The sequence below is a fragment of the Ictidomys tridecemlineatus genome, chromosome 10, assembly GCF_052094955.1.
Source record: "Ictidomys tridecemlineatus isolate mIctTri1 chromosome 10, mIctTri1.hap1, whole genome shotgun sequence".
Taxonomy (NCBI): Eukaryota; Metazoa; Chordata; class Mammalia; order Rodentia; family Sciuridae; genus Ictidomys; species Ictidomys tridecemlineatus.
Window position 1 is genome coordinate 6,171,881 of NC_135486.1, and position 23,548 is coordinate 6,195,428.

Below are 23,548 nucleotides of genomic sequence, written 5' to 3' on the forward strand. Positions count from 1 at the left end.
TTGATGCTACTTGTGGAGGGCTTTTAGGTTAACCTTTTAAAACCGTGAAGCTAGAACCATCTCCATTTTGACTCCTCCTTAACTGTACTTGAAAGCAGTGCTTCTCAAAGGGTGGCCCCTGGACGACGTCATCATCACCACTTGGCAGCTTATTAGAAACCCAAACACTTGGATCTCATTTCTGACCCAGCGATCCGTTTTTAAAGAGGTCCCCCAGGAGATTCGGATGCACACCTAACCTTGAGGACGACTCTTAAACTAGGTCCACTTTACCCTACTCAGAACCTCTGTGCGCGCTCTGCGGGTTTGTCCAGTCCCCAAGAACTGCCTGCCCTCCTCCATCTGCATGTCCCTCCAGCAGTGTATTTTGCTATGAAAGACTCAATGACACAGGTATTTAACCTTTTAAAAATAGCCTCCTTTGTGAACAACGAACTTCCTCACACTATTAGCATAAAAACACGTAAAAGAGCAACTTGTCCATCAAATGCCCAGAGACAGAGTTATCTGATGGACAACCACAGGAGGCCGAGTCTCGCGTCCGGGCTTTGGGGTGAGAACTGAGGCCCCTGTGAACACCTAGCTGTTATTTTCTCCTCTTGGAGGTTCGCGTATTACACCTTGGTAGCGGAGCCCCGTATTCGGGTGCAGAAAAAGCACAGCCTTTTCGCTGCAAATGAGACCGGAATTGTGCAAGTGCGGCGGGGAGCGCAGAGAGAGGACCGGGTCAGCCCGCGCAGTCCTCATCCGTGCCTCGGGACACGGGGCTTCTCTCCGGGGTGCTCCTGCAGCGCTCGGAGCGCGCAAAGACCCGAGTAAGTAAGACGCGGGCGGGCTGCTGCGGCGGCGGCACAGGTTCCGGACGCGATTGGCTGGGGCAGCCGCCCTTCCGCCCCGGCCCGGCCCGCGGTCCCGCCCCCTCGGCCTTGTTCCCAGGGAGCGAAGGGCGCCCGCGCCTCAGCCAATGGGGCGTCAGAGATGAAAAGCCGTGACCAATGAGTTGCCGGGTCGGTCCGGGAGGCCGGCCAATCAGGAGGCCTCGCACTCGGAAGTGGTTGCTGGGTTCGGAGCGCTGCTGGGAGAGAGTGTGAGGGGCTCCCCACGTGGGCGGCGCGGAGGGCGCCTGGAAGGGTGGCGCGTGTTCGGTTCGGCCTCTCGTGCGTGCTTTGCCGAGTAGGCGTCATCCCTTTGGGTTTGGAGTCGGGGAAACAAGTCCGTGTGGCGGTTCGTCGGTGGAGAGAACTGCCACTGCCGGGTCCCGGGCCGGCCTGGAGGGGAGCCCCTCAGATGGTACCTCGCAGGGAGTAAGCGGCCTTCCGGACGCCGCTCGGGCAGTGGGAACATGAATCTCTTGCCTAAGAGCTCCAAGGAGTTTGGCTCTGTAGACTATTGGGAGAAGTTCTTCCAGCAGCGGGGAAAGAAAGCGTTCGAGTGGTATGGAACCTACCTGGAACTGTGCGGGGTGCTACACAAATACATCAAGCCCAGGGAAAGGGTAAGGAGCGCGGCCTGCAGCGCTGTGTGTGCACTCGGAAAGGTGGGAGCTGATGACAGCAGTCCTGCTCTGGGCGGACAGGCGTGAGGACCCTGCGTGGACCACACTTTCAGGATTCCGTGCATCATTCTAGCTAAAAGATAACTTTACAAATAGTCTCTGAAAGGTTTTCGTTGAAAAGGCCTCCCATCCCAGCGCATCCTTTAATTAACAATCCCTATTGGAATAGTGTCTTTTAGTAGTCAGACACTGAGTGTGCCCCGCTGTCTCTGCGTCCCTGTGGAATAGGCAACACGTGTGGCTTCAATGATGTCTCCTTATAGTAGTTGTCCAGTGCTCACTGAGTTCCAGGCGCTGTGCTCAGCCCTTAAACTACAAGACCTTTAGGACACAAACCTTGCACATATTCCAGCAGTGAAAAGTGATAGGTAAATAATAGGCGGTTTGGTAGAGATGGAGTTGTATTGGACGTAGGGAAGAAGACTACAAAATTTGTGGAGGAAGCTTTACATGCAGGTGCTATGTCCCTCCATGTGCAGTCTTTTAGATCTCATGAATGGTCATGCACTGATTTTATGGACTAGGATGTCAGAGATCATGTATGTGCTAAGTGGTCACAAGGAGGTTTGAACCAAGTCTGTCTGACTCCAAAGCTTGTGCATTTCTCATTGAACTGGTCTTTGCCAGAGATGATGACATTGGAGCAGAATTTGAAGGATAAATGAGAAATTGATCCACGGAGAGGGAGGCAATGATCTGTATTTAAGTTTGGCTGCAGACAAATAGCCAAGTATCATGAGGTGGAATCGCTGATGGGAGAAAGATTTGAATCTGCACAAACTATAGTTTATTGTTTGGTGAAGCCAAAGGCATGAGTGGATGGAGAAAATTTATACACTGTTGCTTCCTCCTGACAAGAGCATTTCTGTCTTCTGAAAATAAGAAAACAGCCAGGGCAAGACTTGCTTCCTTGAGGTACCCGAAGCACATTCCTTTGCCTTAATCACCTCCATCATGATTTCCCCCCAGGTGCTGGTGATTGGGTGTGGCAACTCAGAGTTAAGTGAGCAGCTGTATGACGTGGGCTATCAGGATATAGTGAACATCGACATCAGCGAGGCTGTCATCAAGCAAATGAAGGAACGCAATGCCAGCCGGCGGCCCCAGATGAGCTTCCTGAAGATGGACATGACCCAGATGGAATTTCCTGATGCCTCATTTCAGGTGGTGTTGGACAAGGGCACCCTGGATGCTGTTCTGACGGATGAGGAGGAGAAGACTCTGCAGCAGGTGGACAGGATGCTGGCTGAGGTTGGCCGGGTCCTGCAGGTGGGCGGTCGCTACCTCTGCATCTCCCTGGCTCAGGCTCACATCCTGAAGAAAGCAGTGGGTCACTTCTCTCGGGAGGGGTGGATGGTGAGGGTGCACCAAGTGGCCAGCAGCCAGGACCAGGTGTTGGAAGCAGAGTCTCGGTTCTCCCTGCCTGTCTTTGCCTTCGTCATGACCAAGTTCAGGCCAGTCCCTGGCTCGGCCCTTCAGATCTTTGAGCTGTGTGCTCAGGAGCAGGGCAAGCCTGTGCGGCTGGAAAGTGCCGAGCGGCTGGCCGAGGCGGTGCGGGAGCGGCAGCAGTATGCCTGGCTGTGCAGCCAGCTGCGCCGCAAGGCCGGGCTGGGGAGTGTGTCCCTGGACTTGTGCAGTGGGGACACGGGGGAGCCACGCTACACCCTGCACGTGGTGGACAGCCCCGCTGTGAAACCTTCGCGGGACAATCATTTTGCCATTTTCATCAGTGAGTTGGGATTGCTCCCTCTCTTCTTCTGGAGGGCTGGCTCACAGGGGCTGGGGCTGGGCTTTGGTGGATGGGTGTGTGTGTCTTGGCCCTTTTTATCTATAGAGGGTGATGTTTTCGAGGGTTAGGGTAGTGGAGGCATGATAAAGGAGGAGAGAGCGCTCTCTATCAACTGCTTCAATGTGAGGCTTATCGTTTCTCATTTTTGATTGCAGAGGCTTGATGAAGGGCAAGGATGGGGTCGGTAGGAGCAGAGAAAGTGGTGGTGAATTTAGATAGGTTACCAGAGTGTGGAGTAATGGAAGCACCACTGGCCCGATGACCCCAGCCATAGGTTTCAGGCCCAGCTTTATGGGTGTGGACTGTTGGACCTGGGAAGGTCACTGTGCCTCTCTGCAGAATCCAGGAGCAGTGCAAGGTCAGCTCTGGAACCATACTCTTTGGCTTCTAGTTGTGGCTTGGTCAATTCCTGGTGGTGTGACATTGAACAAGTTACCTTTCTTTTTGTGCTTCAGTTTCCTCATCTGTAAAATGAGATTGTAACTCTGGTGTAGTTGTGAGAAGTGTAAAAACTCTTAGAAATGGTACCTGGCATGTGATAACTACATTATCAATGGTGTCTGTAAACACTGAGAGGAGTGGTGGATCCCACATTTAATAAGACTCAAGAAATGGGATAAGGAAGTGCTTTCAGAAAGTAAAAAAATCTATACAAACAAGGCTTTATGGCCCTGCTGGATGGTTTCCGTACTACTGAGCCATTTTTCCAAGCTTTCCATAACCCTCACTGTCCACCTGTGGGAGTGAGTTGTCCAGTGGATATGAGTGTGAAGGCTGGGGCTAGACTGCCTGGGTCTGAGTCTCCTAGTTTTGTCATTTACTGGCCATGTGAACCTGAGCAAATGATGTCACTTTTGTGCCTTGATTTCCTCATTTGCAAAAATGAGAATAATAGTGCTACCTGCACCTAGGGCCGTTGAGAGGACTCATTAGTGTGTGTTTGTAACTGCTTGGCATGGCCTGCGGTCAGCGTTGGTGTTACTGCTGTTGTCTTGCGCTAGGTGCCTGCCTCCCTTCCCCTTACAGACATGCCCAACTCTTAGCCACCCTTGGTCTTGCTTCCTGACTGATGGGCTTTGCCCTGGTGTTGGGCACCAGGGAATTGACTGTGCCTCAGTGGGTCATAGGAAGGGTGCTGTTTTGGGCAGGGACTGGCGCTCTGCCATGTGGGCCATGTTGGTTGTGGGGGTTGAAATAGTCTTCCCAGGACACCTTCTAACCAAGTCCTTCTTTTCTAGTCCCCCAGGGCCGGGAGACTGAGTGGCTCTTTGGCATGGAGGAGGGCCGGAAGCAGCTGGCAGCCAGCGCAGGCTTCAGGAGGCTGGTCACAGTGGCTCTTCATCGAGGTCAGCAGTACGACGGCATGGACAGTGTTCAGGCTGAGCTGTCCTCCAGAGTCATGGAGCTGGCTCCGGCCGGGATGCCCCCCCAGCAGCAGGTACCAAAGCTTTGGCAGTGGCTTTCATTGGTCCCTAGTCAGATTAGCAGCCAAGAAGGCAGAGGGAGCCTTGGAAGGAGCTAGGACCAGAGTCTGTGACCCCATTTCTGATCTTAAGAGTTAAATGGGCAGAAAAACACTCTCCCTTGCCCCAGGCAGAGGGGAGGGTGAGCAGTTGCCCTGACTGAGAGCCACAGTGGCCTTATAGGGGCCGCACTTCACAGAGAGGCCTGAAGGGAATGCTCTTGTCTTTGCAGGCTCCAGCGTTAGAGCAGATTGCTCTGACCACATGCTTCTCTGTTCCCACTTCCGAAAAGAACTACCTTGGCCATTTGGCTTCTCATTACATCATTATCTGAGGGTGTAAGAAGGAAAGGGCCAGAACAGCTTAGTCTAATTTTCAGGATATGAGCACTGCTGCTTTGGTGTTTTGCTGGGAAGGAAACTATTATCTGTAAGATGACACCTTCTGACTTGTGCCATCCTGGTCACCATCAGCAATTGATGGGTGACTTTATTATGAGAACTTTTCCCTTCTTGATAGGTGGGAAAGCTGTGGTACTTGGATGCAACGGTAACAGATCTAAAAAAGAAAAACAAATCCCAGGTCCTGGGTGGGATCCATCCTGTGTTCCTGCCACTGGCCAACTTGGGCTGCTTTCCATCAGACTTATTTCAGGAAGGCCCAGATCCTCTGGGAGTTTCACCTGTGACTTTGTGTCACCAGTGCTGCACTCTGAGAGGTCAGGAATTCCTGTGATGATTAAACACTCTGACAGGTTTTTAAAAAAGAATAGATGAAAAGTAGTGGGAGCCGGGACTAGTTTGGGAGAAAATGTATTTTTCTCTTAAGGTTTAGAAAAGTGGAGACGAAATATGGGAATAACTTGGAGAAGGGAGAAAGATCTTCAAATTTCGAATGGTTGTTTCCTCTTGGATTTCATTGTCTTTATCCTTGTCTAGATTCCTCTTTAGAATTAAAGCTTCTTTCTGCAGCTTGGGATGTAGCTCAGTTGTAAAGCACATGACTGGCATGTGTGAAGTCCTGGGTTCAATCTCCAGCCTGCATTTAAAAAAAAATAAAATAAAATAACTACAGCTCCTTCCTAAGGGTTTCTGGTAGCTTTCATTATCCTGGACTATGGAGGGTTCTTTTAGGTTAGATGAGAAATTCTTATATTTTTCTTTGAAAAAACCAACTGCTTCTCGCTAGTGGTTTAGGAGATTTTATATGTTCAGATGATTTTTGAAAGGTGAATTAGATCTTTTGAGGTCTGTGAAAGGCTCCCCAAAGTACCTTAACTGAGTGGCACATCTTGGGAGTTGTTGCTGGCCAGAACCTTGATCTGTGGATTCCTTACATTCACACATGGGAGGGATTCTCACGTCTCGTGTTTTGACCACATCTCTGGCTGTACCTTCAGGTGCCCTTCCTGTCTGTAGGTGGGGACATCGGGGTCCGGACTGTTCAGCACCAGGACTGCAGCCCCTTGAGTGGCGACTATGTCATCGAGGATGTGCAAGGGGATGACAGGCGGTACTTTCGGCGACTGATCTTCCTCAGCAACAGGAATGTGGTGCAGTCGGAAGCCAGGTTGCTGAAGGATGTGTCTCACCACCGAGGTGAGGCATTGTGGGCACGGTGGTGGGAGGGACCTCGGGGGCATGGCATGGATTCTCACTTTGGGAGCTTGATGAGGTGTAGGACAGCTTGGGTGCCTGTGATCAGAGGCACATGGCCCTGTGGGCTGTCCTCTCCTGCCTCTTGGCTTATAAGGTGCTGCTAGGGATAAGTAGAATAGAGGTATTTATTTTGTTCTTGAGCAAAGCCTGATTCTGAAGTGATGAGCAGAGGTGGTGAAAAAAATAAATGTGAGAATTGCTTTAGTGCCTTAGTTTAAAGGACATCTGTTTTGCAAGTGGCTGCATACATATCCGTATGTTGTCTCAGTAGACCTCCTTGAGGTTAGCCAGAACTGTGGAGGTTGCAGGTGAGCCTTCCTCTATAGTGTGACCCTGAAACGTGCTCCAGAGGGTTTTAGAGTTGACTGGTGCCTTAGAAGCCATCTAGTCCAGTGCTGTTCAGAAGAACAGTATATGATGAAGGAAATGGTTCTTACCACTAAGCTTCCAGTATGGTGGCCACTAGCGGTAAATGGTTTCTGAGCATGCAGTGTGGCTGGTGTGACTAAGTACTCAAATTTAATTTTAATTAATTTGCATTTAAATTAAAGCTACCATAAATAGCGTGGCTACAGTGCTGGGCAGAATGATCTGGACTTCTTCCACTGCCTGAGTGGGCTCCCAGATACCGGGCAGACGCACTCCCTGATGGGGAGGTCATGATAGTTTGTTTGCCTGTTTTCTTCTCTGGGTGTGCATATTGGTATTATCGTGAACAACTTAGAAATCAACTGTATATAGTAGAAGGTGAATGCTCCTGTCCTCCCCGCTCTGGGACAGCTTCTCTTTGAGTCCCAGATGTTCAGGCGAGGGTCCTCAGCCGCTCCCTTTGCATGACATGCTGTCCTGGCAGCAGAGCCATTTGGAAGAGGGTGGAGTGAACGCACGGTCTTGAGGCCATGGACAGAAGAATGGCTTTTCTTTAGGGTGTGCCTTGGTCAAGTGCACATGTTTTTTGGGCTTCTGCCTCTCATTTGGTCATTGGGATCTAGTGGTGTGTGTTGAATGTTAAAATAACCATCTTTCAGTGGGAGGAGAGATGCCTGATTTGTAGTTCTCCAATTTTTGTGATTTAAATGCTCTGTCCATGGCCAATTTCAGACTATCTGTATGGAATCAGCCAGTTTGCACAGTTCTTGCATATTTGGCAATTGGCTGTCCGGTCTGTTCAAGCCAGCTGCTGCATACTGCTGCCGGGATCCCTTGCTTTCCAAGGACTAGTGGAAGAAGCTTAGAACTTCATTAATCCAAATCTCTCACTTAGCCCAGAAGAAAAGGAAAAAGGACAAGAAGAAGCAGCGGCCTGCTGATACTCCTGAGGACCTCCCTCCAGCCCCGGGGCAGTCCGTTGACAAGAGTTACCTCTGTTGTGAACACCATAAAGCCATGATCGCCGGCCTTGCCCTGCTGAGAAACCCAGAGCTGCTCCTAGGTGAGCGGTGGTACTGCTTGCCACAGGAGAGAGCATGTGAGATCACACAAGCCAGTGAGCTCCCTTGTTGCTCAGGACATGATGACAGACAAGTGCACGTGTGCTCACATCCTCCTTCTTCCCTTCCATCTTCTGAGTTAATGAGCATCCAGCTAGCTCTGCCTCAGACTCCGCCTGTACTGTGTCAGTGGCTACGTGCATTGTGGTCTACATTTTGTTTTATTTTGTTTATTTCTTTTTAAAATTAGTGAAATATGTTCAATGAGGTATGTACACAGATTTTAAGTTATTCAGCTTAGACATTTCCATATGTATATACCCATGTAACTAGATAGACATTGAAAAATCACATCTTCGATGCCCTTGGATAATGTGTGGCTTCTCAGTGCAGTGATGGCCTTATCACTAATAACAGGTTGGGATCTGGCCACCTTGGCAAACATGTTCCTGTTTCTTTCTACCTGTGTGACCGTCTTACCCCAAACCCCAAGTGTGCCAGTGCTTTTGGCTCTTCTTGGTGTTAACGTGTGTCCCTAAGATTGTAGTTCTTAGAATCAATCCCAGGGTCTGTCTCCTTTTAGCAATTCTTTCGTTTCTTGTCTTTCCTCCTCCCTCCTGTGGATTCTCTCCTTAGGGTCAGGATTTGGGCCTTTGATTGCCTGGGAACTGGAATGGGTTACCCTTGCTTGGTTGGGATGTCTGAGAAGGCAGTTATAATGGCCTCTTTTTTTTTTGGTATTGGGGATTGAACTCGGGCATTCGACCATTGAACCACTTCCCCAGCCGTAATTTGTATTTTATTTAGAGACAGGGTCTCATTGAGTTGCTTAGTGCCTCACCATTGCTGAGGCTGGCTTTGAGCTCATGATCCATCCCAAGCTGCTGGGATTGCAGGTGTACTGCACCTGGCTTATAATGGCCTTTTTGAGTCAAGAGCCAGGTGAAGGGCATGGTGCCTGTGCTGCCTTATGATTGTGAGCAAGATTGGCCATTATCCCTCCATTTCATGGGTCTCAGGGTTGTCCTCTGATGGGACTTGTGATACAGTGTCAGCTTAGCACTTAGGGATCTTTAAGGGACTATAGCATCATACTGGTTCTTCTGGATCTAGGTCAGTAAAATTAAAGGTGACTTTTTGAATGTCAGTTGGCTCCTGAATCCCTGGGATGAGATGGGGGGCCAGGTCTTTGAATCTTGTATCCCTAGGCAGAGCCAACAGTGTGACTTCCTCTTGTCTCCCCCAAGCTGGTTCAGAACTTGGCAATGAGCAGATGGCAAAGTGATGCTCTCTTCTTTGATTACAGAGACTCCACTGGCGCTACTGGTGGTAGGCCTGGGTGGGGGCAGCCTCCCCCTGTTTGTTCATGATCATTTCCCGAAATCTTGCATTGACGCTGTGGAGATTGACCCCTCCATGTTGGAAGTGGCCACCCGATGGTTTGGCTTTGCCCAGAGTGAACGGATGAAGGTGCACATCGCCGATGGCCTGGACTACATCACCAGCCTGGCGGGAGGAGAAGGTGCTGCTGGGGAGCTGTGGAGGGGGTGGGGAATGTGGCCTCGGGGGTTCATCTCTGCCAGGTAGCGACAGCCTCGCTCCAGCTTTTTTGTTACATCTGTTCCATGACTATGAAGTGCCAGCTGTGTCCTCACATGGTGTTAGGCGTTGGGTTCAGCAGCAAGACAGATGGACCATTTCTGTTTTTAGGTCGTTAACAGACCAGTTGGCCTCTCTTCTGACCCTGTGCCCTTGCCACTTCTTCACCAGTCCAAGGAAGCTGGTTGAAGAAAGAGGGAAGAAAAGATAGGGTGTGTTTTGGAGGTGTTTCATATAATCCTTCAGGAGGAGGCAGAATCAGAAAGAAAGACAAAGAGTACTAATGTAGGTCAGATCCAGGGGACATTTGGCAATGATTTCTTGGTTGTCACAAATTGGGGGGCTGTTGGTGCTACTGGCACCTCATGGGTAGGAGCCAAAGATGCTGCTAAACATCCCACTTTGCATACGACAGCCACTCATGATGAATTGTCATGGTCAAACTGTCCATAGTGTGGAGGCTCGGAAACGGATCCAGGTGTCGGTTAGCGGGAATTTTCTTGTTCTCCTGCTGCCGTGATTAAGATTCCATTTTGCTCCAATGATTTGCACCCTAAGCTTAAGGTGAAGGTCATACTAATTTTATGCAGGATACTGGAGACAGTAGCTCCTCGTCTCTGGGAGCTCAGGCTGCCTTTCCCTGGTCTGCTTGTTCAGTGGCAGAACTCTGGTTCTTCCTGGATTGGAATGTCTTCCGGGAAGGGTGTAGAATCCTGGAGGGAGTATTTGGGGACTAGGATGTACAAGTGACATCACTGATTTTAATTGCAGACTGAACCTAATCCCAACAGTTTTATGGGTTCCCTTGCAAGGTCAGTTTGTGGGCCAGCCCAGGATGGCCAACCGTGAAGCATTTACCATGGTGCCAGGCACGTGGTGATGGTGCCTCTGATATCTACAAATCAGTTTGGAACAGTCCTTTAGTTGTTTCCTTTAGTTACCCACAACCTTTCAAATTATTGGGGGGCTTGAGGTGGCATCCCTTTCCTTAGACGTTGCTAAGCCAAGATGTTCTTGGAAAGAAACCAAAATCAGGAGTGGTGGTACAGCTCAGTGGCAGAGTGCTTGCCTAGCACGCGTGAGGCCCTGGAATCAGTGTCCAGCACAAACAAAAGGCAACAAAACAAAATCGGTCTGTGCTGTAAGTAGGGATAGGCACGCAGTGGTCCTAAGCAAATAGTTGCTAATTACTGCAAGACTGATAGTGCAGTCTTAGGATTTGCTAGAAGCACATCAGAAGCATTGCAGGCCTTCCCCATGTAAAAACTACTTAGCACAGTGGGAGGCAGCAGACCGTTCATTGCCAGTTCTTCCTCCCCCATTTAGTCAGGTCATCTCTTTCTTGAGCCAGCTCATGTTCAGAAAGATAAACTCAAATTTCGGAGACTTGTTCTCCTGCCAGGACACTCGTGCTGTTTCCAGAGTTTGTCAGCTGTAGTTTGCTGGTTAGCCCTCACAGCCTGCTCAGCCGCTTCGTCTCGGTCAGTGCTTCTTGGCTCTGACTGCTGTCAGGATTACCTGGGAGGCTGGTGGGAAAGGAGAGGCTTCCTGCCTCGCAGGGTTTAGACCCAGCTGGCCTGCAGCGAAGCCCACGTTCTCCTAAGTATCAAGACACTTCCCAGGGTGTGCGGCTAACCAAGTAGTCTTCATCCTGGAGCGGGCCTGCTCTGGGTGTTTCTTTAGAAGGGCTCATCTGCACTGTGGGGTTTATACCCTCGGCACAGACATCTGCTGACAATATGGTGGCGTCAGTGCCCTCGGCAGGCAGACCCACTTAGCCACCGCTCTCACTATACTTCTAGAAGCACATCAGAAGCATTGCAGGCGTGGTGCAGGGACTACGTGATGCTTTTTCCAGCAAAGCCAAGGGTTCACTTGCTTTTCTTTCTCAGCACGGCCTCTCTACGACGTCATCATGTTTGATGTAGACAGTAAGGACCCAACACTGGGCATGAGTTGTCCACCCCCAGCGTTTGTGGACCAACCCTTTCTGCAGAAGGTCAAAAGCATCCTGACTCATGAAGGTAGGAGAATGAATTATTGCACCTAAGTGTGTAGTTTGATCAGTTTCCCTGAATTGAATAGTCCAGTTACCAGTACTAAACACATTTCTAGCACCTTGGAAGTCCACCTGTTACCTGCTTTCAGTAATTTGTCCATTCTCTAAAGGTAACCAGTGTACTGACTGTCCCCTCAGCTTGTTCTGCCAGTTTTTGTTTGGTGTGTAGCTGTAATCAGGTCATAATCTCTGTCTGCTTTCCTTCTCTCAACACATCTTTCTGAGATTCAGCCACAGTGTTGTGTCTACACTGTCCGTTTTTATTCCTCTTTGTATCGTGTGACTATGCCTCAGTTCATTTCTCCATGACCACTGCTGGTTTGGGGGGCTCCTGTTTTGGGAGTCTTTCAAATAGCGCTGCCATTAACGTTCCAGTATGTGCTGCTTGATGGACTCATTTGTAAGCCTCTTGGGTACACAGAGCTGCAGCCGCGGCGTCATGATCATGTGGTGGTTGGCTCTCGTGGGCCCCTCCACACATTCTGTTTTGTTTTGTTTTTCCACATTTTTATTGGTGCATTTTAGTTGTGTGTATTGATGGGATTTGTTGCTACATGTTCATACATGCCCACAGTATAACAATATAATTTGGCCAGTGTCACTCCCTAGCACTCCCCCTCCCTCTCCTCCCCCCTCCTGGGTCCCTTTCCTCTGCTGATCTCCCTTTGACTGAGATTCTCCCCAGCCCATCCCCATGTTTCTTTCCTTTTTCCTCTCAACCTTCTACACTTGAGAGAAAGCATATAACCCCTCACCTTCTGAATTTGGCTTATTTCACTTAACATAAGGTTCTCAAAGTTTCATCTATTTTCCTGCAAATGACGATCATTTCAGTCTTTTTTTTTATGGCCAAATAAAACTCCACTGGGTATGTACACCACATTTTCTTCATGCATTTTTCTGCTGATGGGTACCTAGACTGGTTCCTCTGTGAATGGTGCTGCTGTAAACATGGGTATGCATGCATCGCTGTAGTAAGATGACTTTAATTCTTCAGGGTAATATTGAGAAGTGGTATAGCTGGATCATATGGTGGTTCCATGCCTAGTCTTTTGAGAAACCTCATACTGATTTTCATAGTGGTTATACTAACTTACGATACCATGAACAGTATAAAAGTGTTTTTTCTCCACATCTCCCCAGCATTTATTATTATTTGTATTTTTTAATATATATTTTCATTTGTTCTAACTAGTTATTTGTATTCTTGATGACTGCCATTCTGACTGCGGTGAGATGAGATTTCAGTGTCGTTTTGATTTGCATTTCCCTAATTGGTAATGATATTGGACATTTTAAATATTTTTTGCCACTTATATTTCTTCTTTTGGGAAGTGTCTGTTTGTTTGCCCATTTATTAATTGGGCTATTTGATTTTTTTAGTGCTGAGTTCTTTATTTATTCTGGATATTCTCTGTCAGAAGAGTAGCAAAGATTTTCTCCCATTCTGTAGGTCCCCTCTTCAGTTCCTAATTGTTTCCTTTGCTGTGCAGAAGCTTTTTAATTTGGTGCTGTCCCATTTATTAACTCTTGGCATTATTTCCTCTAGGTGATCCCATTCAGAAAGATATTGCCTTTACCTAAAAGCTGGAGTGTTGACCCTGTAGTTGCATAGTTTCTAATCTGATTCTGAGGTCTTGGTCCATTTTGAATGGATTTTTGTGCAGAATTAGAGATAAGTGTCTGGTTGCATTCTTCTATATATGGATAACCAGTTGTCCCAGCACCATTTGTTAAGAGGCTGTCTTTTCTTCAGTGTTTGCCCTCTTTTCAAGACCAGATGACTGCAGATGTGCTGCCACGGGTCTTGCCTGCCTGCGGTTGTAGCCGTTTGTACTCCCCCTGGCACGGAGGTGCTTCTCTTACGCCCTGGACTTGGCATTGTGTCATTTAATCTCCAGAGCAGCCCCGGGTCAGATGAGGAAACTGAAGTTGAGAGACTTGCTTAGGTGACAGTAACAGTGGGGCACCAGCCCACGTCCTTGTCACTTGAAAGCCCCCAGGTGTTCTGCTTGGAGTAGGGTTCTCTGGCTAAGTGGGTTGATTTAGAACCTTAATTGTCAGAATCCTGGCCTTCTCGTTAATAAATATGATGGATAGATCAAGAACAAAATGTCCCTGTGGAGTTGGTTAAGTTTTTTCCTTGGGGATATCACTTCCTTATTCCTTCTTTGGGAAACTGAGGCACGGCCAATGGTGATGTGTAGCCCCCAGAAGAACCCATGGTTCACAGGCCCCTTGCTTTTCTTTGTGCCGTTGTGTGCTGCGTCTTCAGCAGGTTGACTGCTGTCCTGAGTGTGTTTGCCGAGTCCATGGGCCTCTCTGGAACAGAACGTGGCCTTCCCCTTGGAGCTGGTCCTTGTGTCCAGCGTGCCTCAGGATCTGCACCTCTCTGACCCTTTCCTTCCCCTGCAGGTGTCTTTATCCTCAACCTCGTGTGCAGAGACTTGGCTCTGAAGGACTCCGTGCTGGCTGGGCTCAAGGCAGTGTTCCCCGTGCTGTACGTCAGGCGGATCGAGGGAGAAGTGAACGAGATCCTGTTCTGTCAGCTGCACCCTGGGCAGAAACTTGCCACACCGGAGCTCCTGGAAATGGCTCAAGCCTTGGAGCGGACCCTGAGGAGGCCTGGGAGGGGTTGGGATGACACTTATGTCCTATCTGATATGCTCAAGACGGTGAAGATTGTCTGACAGCTGAGGCCAAGGAGTCCTTTCGGCTTTCTGTCCCGATGGCCTTGGATTTCTAACTTGCCAGAGGTTGAAGAAACACAGTGCACTGTACTTTAAAGCCTTGTACTTTTCTTGGTTTCATACTTAGCCTCGTGCAGCTCCAGCTTGCTGAGGTTTCCTGAGGATCTGGAAAAATAAAGTCCTTCCCATCCTGTTCTCTTAATTATCGCCAGGTACAGTCTGTTTCCACAAGGTGTCCTTGTGCAGGACTCCTTGGAGCTCCTAGCACGTGTGACACCCTGAGGGTTGTGTGTGTCCAGCTCTGGGAGTGACTGAGCATTACTGAGGGGCGTGTTACCGGCTCCGTGGTGATGATCATCACATCTGAGTGCATCCCTGCTGGAGTGGTTGTTTACTTTGCCCCCTCAGCTCTCAAGTGGGACAGCAGAGCACTCTGAGCAGTGGGAGCCCTGTGGATGTGAGACAGATGGAGAGCATCATCTCCCTGCAGATGGGGCTGTCACCACACTTGTCCCAGTATAGTAATCCGCTCAGCTACTTCACTGTCTAACAGCTTTCCTTGACTATCCAGACCTTGTAGCTGAAGCCATGTTTCTTCTGTTCTCGTTGGACCGAGTGTGTGTAGCAGGCCCCATGACCCTGTGTGCCAGAGACCCAGCATTTGGTATTTGTTCATCACAGCATTTACTGAGTGACAGCTACATGCCAGACCGTGGGTAAGGAGCTGTAGTGGAAGTGAAGATGTTTAATGGCCAAAAAACACAGTTCAGTAGTAAAGGTCAGCGTGTTCCAGGCGCTCTTCTCAGTCGTCTGCAGGTACTCATTTAATCTGAGATAAAGGACATTTCAACCAAAATTGCATCTAGACCAAATCTCATTTGAGCCAGGAGCATGGATCTTACTTAATACACTGTTATACCAACTGTTCCAATATTGGCTTGAATTTCATCTCCTAATTAAATTATCCCAGGGCTGATTTTCAACGAGCAGTATCACGTAGACGTAGTCACCACCTACCACCTGCTCTAGCCCTTCAGATGGACTCCAGTCTCTAGGTGAAGCATGTTTCAGTGCTAGCTTCCCTCACAAAACAGTGCCAATAAGGAGAGTGCAGAGCGAGCGGCTAGGCCTTCTCTGTTGGAAATTCCTGGTGCTCTTCAGGGGCCCCAAAGGCTGCAGCTCGGCTTCCTAATCGCTAGGGTCGCGTGCTGGGTTGGGCTGGGTTCTGGCCCAGGTCTGCCCTTCTGTGGTCAGATCACCCTCTGGTGCTGGGTGGATCTGGGGCAGAGACTACAGGCACAGCCACGTTAGGGAATCACCAAAAGGAAAGAATCCTCAAGCTTCTCGGGAGGCACTGCTGGCCCAAGGAATCAGGAGTGTGCACATGTGCACCTCCCACCTTTTGGGGTGGGAAGAGGCACTCGGGTGATGATGATTTAAAAAAATTTTTTAAAGACTGAAAGAAAGTAGAGTTGGTAGTCTGCCTCTGAAGTCTGAAGAAGGGGAGGGTTCCAGTTTGATAGTGCTGCACTTCAGCTTTTAAATGTCCCCCAAGGACCATGTGTTAAAGGCTTGGTTTCAGCCGGCACAGTGGTGCACACCTGTAACCCCAGAGACTGGGGCTGAGGCAGGAGGATCACAAGTTCGAGACCAGCCTGGGTAACTTGGCAAGACCTTGTCTCAATGAAAAGAGCTGGACAGCTCAGTGCTGGGGCTCCCAGGCTCAATCCCTGGTACTGCTAAAAAACAAAACAAAAACTTGGCCTCTGTGTTGCTATGGAGAAGTAGGAACTAAGAGGTGGGGAAACTCTTAAGAGGTTCAGCGAATGAGGCACTGGGGTTGTGCCCTAGAAGGGGGTGCCAGCATTCCCGCCAACCTGTCCTCTTTATCTGCTTGCTTCCCAGCTGCCCTGAGGGGAGCAGCTTGCTCCACGATGTGCTTCTGCTGTGAGTGCCGCCTCACTGTAGCCCCAGAGCAACGAGTCCACTCTCCCATGAAACCTTTGGCACCAACCAACCTTTCCCCCTTATAAACTGCTTTCTCCCAGGTGTTTGTCATAGTAACTGCTAACACAGTCGAAAGCTTAATTTCCTACTTAAGTGAAATTTACCAGTACCGGCCAGTATGTTCACCAACTGCAGGTGGTTTACTCACCCCAAGTCATTGAACTCTTCAGGGACTCCCGGTGTGAGGAAAGGTACATTGGCCTGTACCCTAGCTTTCTCCCCAGAGAATGATTCACCTTAGCACCAATGCCAGGCAAATGGGTTTTATGAGAATTTTGCCCAACTTGAGGCATGCAAACACTGCAGGAGGCGATTGTTATAAACTTAAATTCCTCCCAGGCAAGTGAGAAAGTGACCCGTGAGCCAGGTGAAAAATATGCTAGGGTGAGACCCGAGGCAGACCAGAGAATCCACACGCCATCCAAAGGCCACAGCTGAGGGCCTGTCCTGGGGAGGCGTTCCTTGTTGCTGGGGTGAAGTACCTGCAGTGATTGTTAAGATGAGCTGGAAAGCCCAGGTGTGTGTGGGCGTAAAGTACTAGCCAATTCATCCTCCACCAGAGAAGACCGCCACTACAGAGCTGCAGAGTGCTGGGCAGCTGGCAGGCACAGGCCCCAGTGAGCTTGGGCCAGGAGCCAGCACATAGCCACAGTTCATAAAAGTCTGGAAAAGTCTCTTGTTACGACTTCCATCTCCTATAACGGGTAACAGCAGGTGGGGATGGACTGTGTTCTCGGGGCGTGTTGGTTAACTTCCCAGCACTGTCAGGGAACAGAATGAGGTTGGCACCCACAAACAAGGTCCGCAGCAATGTGAAGTTGATAAGGCTGATTCTTGCCTCTTCTCCTTGCCCCAACTCCACGTGGGTTTTTCCGTGTGCTTCCCGTCTTCTGCCGAGCTGGCTGGGCCACTTCTCTAGTCTGTTGTCCGGTGCGGAGACAAGCACTTTTCATCCTTAGCTGCATGTTGGAGTCATTTAGGGTCAGCAAGGTAAGATGTCCCCCAAAGATGTCCATTTCCTAATCCCAGCCACCTGTGAATAGGTTACCTTCTGTGGCAAAGGGGAATTACTGGAGCAGATGGCTTTGATGATGCTCATCAGCTGACTTTAAAATAGATTATCCTGGGCTACTGGTTGGGCCCAATCTGAGGGAGTCTATGGAGGAGGGCAGCAGAAGCATCGGAGTGGAGCAGCGTGGGGAAGACTCCACCAGCCATTGCTGGCTTTGGCGGTCACTAGCTAAGGAACATGGTCAGCCTCTAGGAGCTGGAAAAGGTAAGAAAACTCAGCTTCTCTGGGGAAAAGGCTCTCCCTGGAGCCTCCAGCGAGGATGCAGCTCTGCCGACAATTTGATTTTAGTACAGTGAGACTCACTTTGGGCTGCAGACCTACAGCATAATACACTTGTGCTGTTTTACACCAACGTGTTTGTGCTAACATGACAGAACAACCCCAGGAAACATTTAAAATGTGGGAAACTCGAAAGCATGGTGAGGCCTGAGCCCCATTCTCAGAGAAAATGATTCATTGGTTTGGGGCGCAGCCCATGCATCAGAATCTTAAAAAAAAAAAAAAAGGTTTCCAGGTGCTGCTGCTGTGCAGCCAAAGCAGAGGACTCCTGGGGCTATGGGACTGGATTAATTTTGAGGGAATAAGGAAGGAGTAGCCATTCCCATCACTGACTACCAGCCTAACTCAGAGAGAAGCCGCAGCGTCCCGGGTAGCTGGGAGATGCGCCCTCCCCACGCACATGTCGGGCTCACCTCCATCTTCCTCCTTGAGTAGTGCTAGGAGGAACCACACAGAATGACTTCCTTGGTGGAGCACAGGTGCCCTCCTCCGCACAGTCCAGAGTGTGCGTCCTCAGGCCAACTTAAGGAAGCCCAAACACTCTGGAAACTCAGTTTTCTTTAGCTCCTTTTCCCATTTGATTCCTGTGAATTTGTTGACAGCTAGTGGTCACTAATGAATGGGGTTTTCTTTCTCCATGTGCAACTGGCGGTTTTTGGAGAGGCTGTCCTGTAAGGGGCCCTGCGCTCGGGGAGGTGAAAGCCGCGGCTCCCGCTCAGCCGCCGCGGGGTGCCGGCCCAACAGGCACCCCGCGGCCGTGCAGGAAGGAGAGGGAGCCCGGAACGCGGGCAGACACTCGCCTAGAGCCCACCCAGATCCTGGCTAGGACAGGCAGCAAGCCCTCCAGCCTCCACAGAACAAAACAAAACAAAAAACCAAGCAAAACCCGCGCCCCTGCTGGCTGCGGGCTGGATTCTGCTGCTGTTCTAGCTCGGCTCTGCGCTGGTTTCCAGCCTCCCGGTAGGTGGCGCTGGAGATCCCACTGAGGCTCCGCGGAGGCCCAGCACCCGCGGGAGAGCAGAAGGGGCCGTTTCAGCTGCTGATGGCACCTGCCCACTCTGCGCTCTCCCTCCAATCTGCTTTCCTTCCCGTGTGCGTGGAGAGAGCCCTGTTTTCCCCACCAGAGGTGGATCTCCGCGGGGGGCCACAGTGCCTTTGCTCCCCGTCCTGGATTTTGGAGATGACAGCTGGAAATGAGCAGAGGAGTGATGCTAGTTAGATACGATGGAGCTTAAAGCTAGAGCAAATAAAAGCCTGACAGCGCACACCTGGGCCAGAGCTGGCGTGCCTCCTGTTTTCTGCCAAGATATGTCAACTTTTTCTTGACTTGAGTCATAATATTTGTACATCTTTAGGGGGTACAGGGTGGCAACTCAATGCAAGTACACAACGTGGAATAATCAGGGTGACACGCACTTCCGTCTCCTCAAACGTTAGTCATGAGGATGTGCTGGGATTTCATGCTCTTGTAATCATTTTGAAATAGTTTCACCCAGTCCTTCCCTGCTGTGCCATGAAAACCAGAGCAAAGTCCTTCTGCGTTTTAGTGCCCCTTATCCAACATTTTCTGCCTCTGCTTCTCAGTCCCTAGTGACCATTGTTCCACCCAATTCTCCCATAAGGTCGACTTTCCAGTCTCAACAAAAGCGTGACAACATGTAGTTTTTGTCTTCCTCTCTCTGGCACATTTCACTTAACATAATAGTCTCCAGTCCCATCCATTTGCTGACAGAATTCCATTCATTTTTATGGCTAAATAATATTCCCTGTGTATGCATACCATAATTTCTTTATCCACTAATGACTGTTGGGCATCTAATTTGATTCTATAGCATTGTGGAATAATACTCCAATAAAAATGAATGTGCAGGTATCTCTTGGTGTAAAGCCTTCATCTTTGGGTATAGAGCCAGTTGAGGAATTGCTGGATCATGCAGTAGATTGGTTTTGTTTTTGTTTTGGTTGTAGTTGGACACAGTACCTTGATTTTTATGTGTTTGTGAGGGTCGAATCCAGGGCCTTGCACGTGCTAGCTGAATGTCTTCGGCTGAGCCACAACCCCAGACCTAGATTATGGTTTTTAAAGGGAACTCCATGCCATGTTCCATCACGGCTGCCCTAATTTACATTCCCACCAACCCTCTGTGAAATCCCCCTCTCCGCTGCCTGGCCAGCACTCATCATTGTCTCTTTCTAATGAGAGCCATTCTAGCTGGTGTGAGATGGTATCTTGGTGTAGTTCTGATTTGCATCCTCCTCAGTAAGGGAAATGAGGGAGCTTCCAAGTGAGAGTAAACATTTTTTCATACACTTGTTGGCCATTTTTATGTTTTTTCCCCACCTGTTTTTTTAAATTGAATTATCTAATGTTTTGGTGTTCAGATTTTTGAGTTCCGTATACATCTGGGTAGTGATCCTCTGTTGGTGATTGGCTTGCAAATATTTTCTCCCATTCTATAGGTTATTTCTTATATATATATATATATATATATATATATATATATATATATAAATTTTAGTTTTCGGCAGACACAACATCTTTGTTTGTATGTGGTGCTGAGGATCGAACCCGGGCCGCACGCATGCCAGGCCAGCGCCCTACTGCTTGAGCCACATCCCCAGCCCATGTAGGTTCTTTCTTAAATGTCAATTATTTTCTTTGCTCTGTGGAAGCTTAACTTGATATAATTCCATTGTCTATTTTTACTCTTGTGGCCTATTCCCTCAGGGTCCTTAAGAAAAAAAAAAAACCTAAATAATCACCGTTTTCACCAATGTCTTGAAATGCGTCTCCTGTGTTCTTGACCTAAGAGCATCAGGTTTATGTTGAGCTCTCTGGTCCACCGTGAACTGACTTTTGTGTACAAGGAGAGAAAAAGATGGGGTCTCGTCTGCATGTGTTACCCAGTTCTCCCAGCACCGCTTCCTGAAGAGACTGTCCTTCTCCACGGTACATTCTTGGCAACTCTGTCAGAAATCATTTGGCTGTACATATGTGGATTAGTTTCTGGGTTCTGTAGTCCTTTGGCCTGTGTTGGTTTTTATACTAGGGCCAACTGTTGTGGTTACTATGGATTTGTAGTGTGTTTTGAGATTGGGTATTTTGATGTTTTCAGATTTAATTTTTTTTTCTCTTGAGCGATTTGGCTGTTGTGGGTATTTTGTGCTTCCATAGGAACTTCACAATTTTTTTTTCCAATTTCTGTAAAGAAAGACATTGGTATTTTGTTGGGAATCACATTGAATCTATAGACCACTTAGTGGTCATCTTAACAAGACTAATTCTTCCAACCCAAGAACATGGGATAACTCCAATTTTTTGTGCCTTCTGTGATTTCTTTCACTAGTGTTTTATAATTTTCAATGTAGAGATCATTTGCTTCCTCAGTTTATTTTTAAATATTTTTTATAGCTGTTGTAAATAGAATTGGTTTCTTAATTTCCTTTTCAACAAATTCATTATTGATGTTTAAAAAGGCTACTGCTTTTCTTTTTTCTTTTTTTTGTATCCTGAAAGTTTACTGAATTTATCAGTTGTGACAGCTTTTTGATGGAGTGTTCAGGTTTTTCTATATAAAATAATGTCAGTTGCAATTATGGACATCTTGATGTCTTCCTTTCCCATTCCGTTCTTTCTTTAACGGCCTCATGGCTCTTGCTGGGACTTCCCATGTCACAGAAACCGTAGAAGCGCTTTCCGTTTTCCTCCACTCACTGTGAGGTTGGCACGGGCTTCTCCTGTGTAAGGCCTCTGGGGTTTTGGGTGTGTTCCTTCTGTAGGTAATTTGTTGACAGGTTTATAACAAAGGGATGCTTTATCTTAATACTTTCTCTACCCATTGAGAGGATCATGCCTTTTGTCCTTCCTTCTGTTGACGTGCTGTGGTATGTTGAGTGACTTGCATTTTTTGAACCGTACTTACCTCCCTGGGATGGTCCCCCTCAATCATGGTGTATGACTTCTTTGATATTTTGCTGTTGAATTTGGTTAGGGTTTGCTAGCATTTTATTGAGAAATTTGGCATCCATGCTCACTAGGAATATGGGTCTAGAGTTTTTTCTTTCATATCTTTGATTATTTTGGTTTTGTAAAGAGTTTGATGGGGCTCCTTCCACTTATTTTCTTGGAATAGTTTAAGAAGATTCAGAATTAGTTGTTATCTTCTGTAAAATTCAACTTTTTTTTTTGGTACTGAGGATCGAACCCAGGGGTGCACTATCACTGAGCTACACCCCTAGCCCTTTTGATTTTTTATTTTGAGACAGGGTCTGGCTGAGTTGTTGAGGTTGTTCTCAAACTTGAGATCCTCTATCTTGACCTTCCCAATTGCTGGGATCATGAGATTTTTGATGAGACTTTTCTGCTTTTTGATGTGTGCATTTGTTGCTGTACCATCGAGCCTGGCCTTGGGCTTTGTTTAGACGAGTTTTAATTACTACTTCAATCTTATTGGTCATTATTGGTCTGTTTAGATTTTCTATTTCTTGAGGTTGGGGTTGCAGCTCAGTGGTAGAGCATGTGTGGGGCCCTGGGTTCAATCCTCAGTACCACATAAAATAAATAAAAATAGTGTCCATCTACTACTAAAATATATTAAGAAAAGATTTTCTATTTCTTCCTGATTAAACTTTTATAACTTGAATAGGTTCAGGAATTTATCTATTTCTTCCAGATTTTCCAGTTTTTTTTTTAAGCCTGTAATTGTTCATAGTAATTTCTTAGGAAACTTTGTATTTCTGTGATATCAGTAATAATATCTCCTTTTTCACTTCTGATTTTATTTATTTGGGTCTTTTGTCTTTTGGCTAGTCTGGCTAAAGATTTATAGATTTGATCTTTTCAAAAAATCAATCCTTTGTTTCATCTTTATTGCTTTTTAGTTTTTTTTAATGCTCTGATCTTTACTATGTCTTCTACTAATTTAGGATTTTGTTCTTTCGAAGTCCTTGAGGTACATTGTTAGGTTATTTATTGGAGATTTTCCTACTTTTTGGTGTGCCTTTATTGATATAGATTTCCCTCAATTCTGCTTTTGTAAGATATGTAGAAAGCAATTAACAAAATGACAGAAGTTTATACCTATCAATAATAACCTTGAATGGATTAGATTCATCCATCAAAAGACAGAGGATGGATGCATGGATTGGGAAAAAAAAACCTAACTATATTCTGCTTATGAAATTCACATAAATATATAAACAGACTGAAAGTGAAGCGTTGGAAAAGGGTACCATGCCAATGGGAACCAAAAGCCAACAGGAGTACCTATATTCGTATTACAAAAAGAAGACTTTAAGTCAAAAAGTATAAAAAGAGATTTAAAAAGGCCATTATATAGTGACAAAAAGATCAATTCAGCAAGAAGATATAGCAATTATAAGTATATAAGCACACAACACTGAAAAACCCAGATATATAAGGCAAATACAATTAGAAATAAACAGATATACAGTAATAGTGGGGAACTTGAATATGCTATTTCCTCAATGACAGAACATCCAAATAGAAAACCAACATAGAAACATCTGAGTTCAGCCATTATATACATCAAATGCATCTAAAAGATATTTACAGAATATTTCATCCAACAATGGCATATACATTCTTACCATTAGCAGACAGAATATGTTAGATCACAAATCGAGTTTTAATAAATAAAAAAATTGTAACCACATTGTATATCTTCTCGGGCTACAACAGAATAAAACTACAATCAAATCAACAATAAGAATAGAAAATATACAAATACATAGAAGTTGAGCATTCCAAAATGACCAATGGGTATTAAGAGAAGTTAAAAGGGAAATATGGATTTTTTTCTAAAAACTTATCAAAATTTGTGGGCATTCCTTTAAATCTGGTTTGATGCTTTTCTATTAATATTTTTAGAATTTTATCTTCATACTTTTGGCGTTTTGATTATAATATGCCTTGGAGAAGATCTGT

The 23,548-nt window shown here is 47.3% G+C and overlaps 2 protein-coding genes across 3 annotated transcripts in view; both read left to right on the forward strand.

Moving 5' to 3' along the window:
• The first annotated feature begins 1,039 nt into the window (after positions 1 to 1,039).
• On the forward strand, positions 1,040 to 14,445 carry Mettl13 (methyltransferase 13, eEF1A N-terminus and K55). 2 transcript variants are annotated; one of them, XM_005319808.5, is made up of 8 exons: positions 1,040 to 1,495; positions 2,525 to 3,284; positions 4,583 to 4,782; positions 6,207 to 6,405; positions 7,730 to 7,897; positions 9,202 to 9,417; positions 11,387 to 11,518; positions 13,969 to 14,445. In XM_005319808.5, exons 1-8 carry the CDS (start codon positions 1,343 to 1,345, stop codon positions 14,241 to 14,243), a joined length of 2,103 nt encoding a protein of 700 aa, XP_005319865.2. In that variant the 5' UTR covers positions 1,040 to 1,342; the 3' UTR covers positions 14,244 to 14,445. The 2 variants fall into 2 exon arrangements, with proteins under 2 accessions (XP_005319865.2, XP_077878435.1); XM_078022309.1 differs by lacking the exon at positions 1,040 to 1,495 and having other exon boundaries at positions 2,688 to 2,824.
• A 2,957-nt stretch (positions 14,446 to 17,402) lies between these two features.
• Dnm3 (dynamin 3) overlaps positions 17,403 to 23,548 on the forward strand; it is a 460,170-nt gene continuing 454,024 nt past the window's right edge. Inside the window, exon 1 of the mRNA XM_078022311.1 lies at positions 17,403 to 17,526. The gene's annotated coding sequence lies outside the window, so the exon portion shown is untranslated. The remainder of the gene's footprint in view (positions 17,527 to 23,548) is intronic.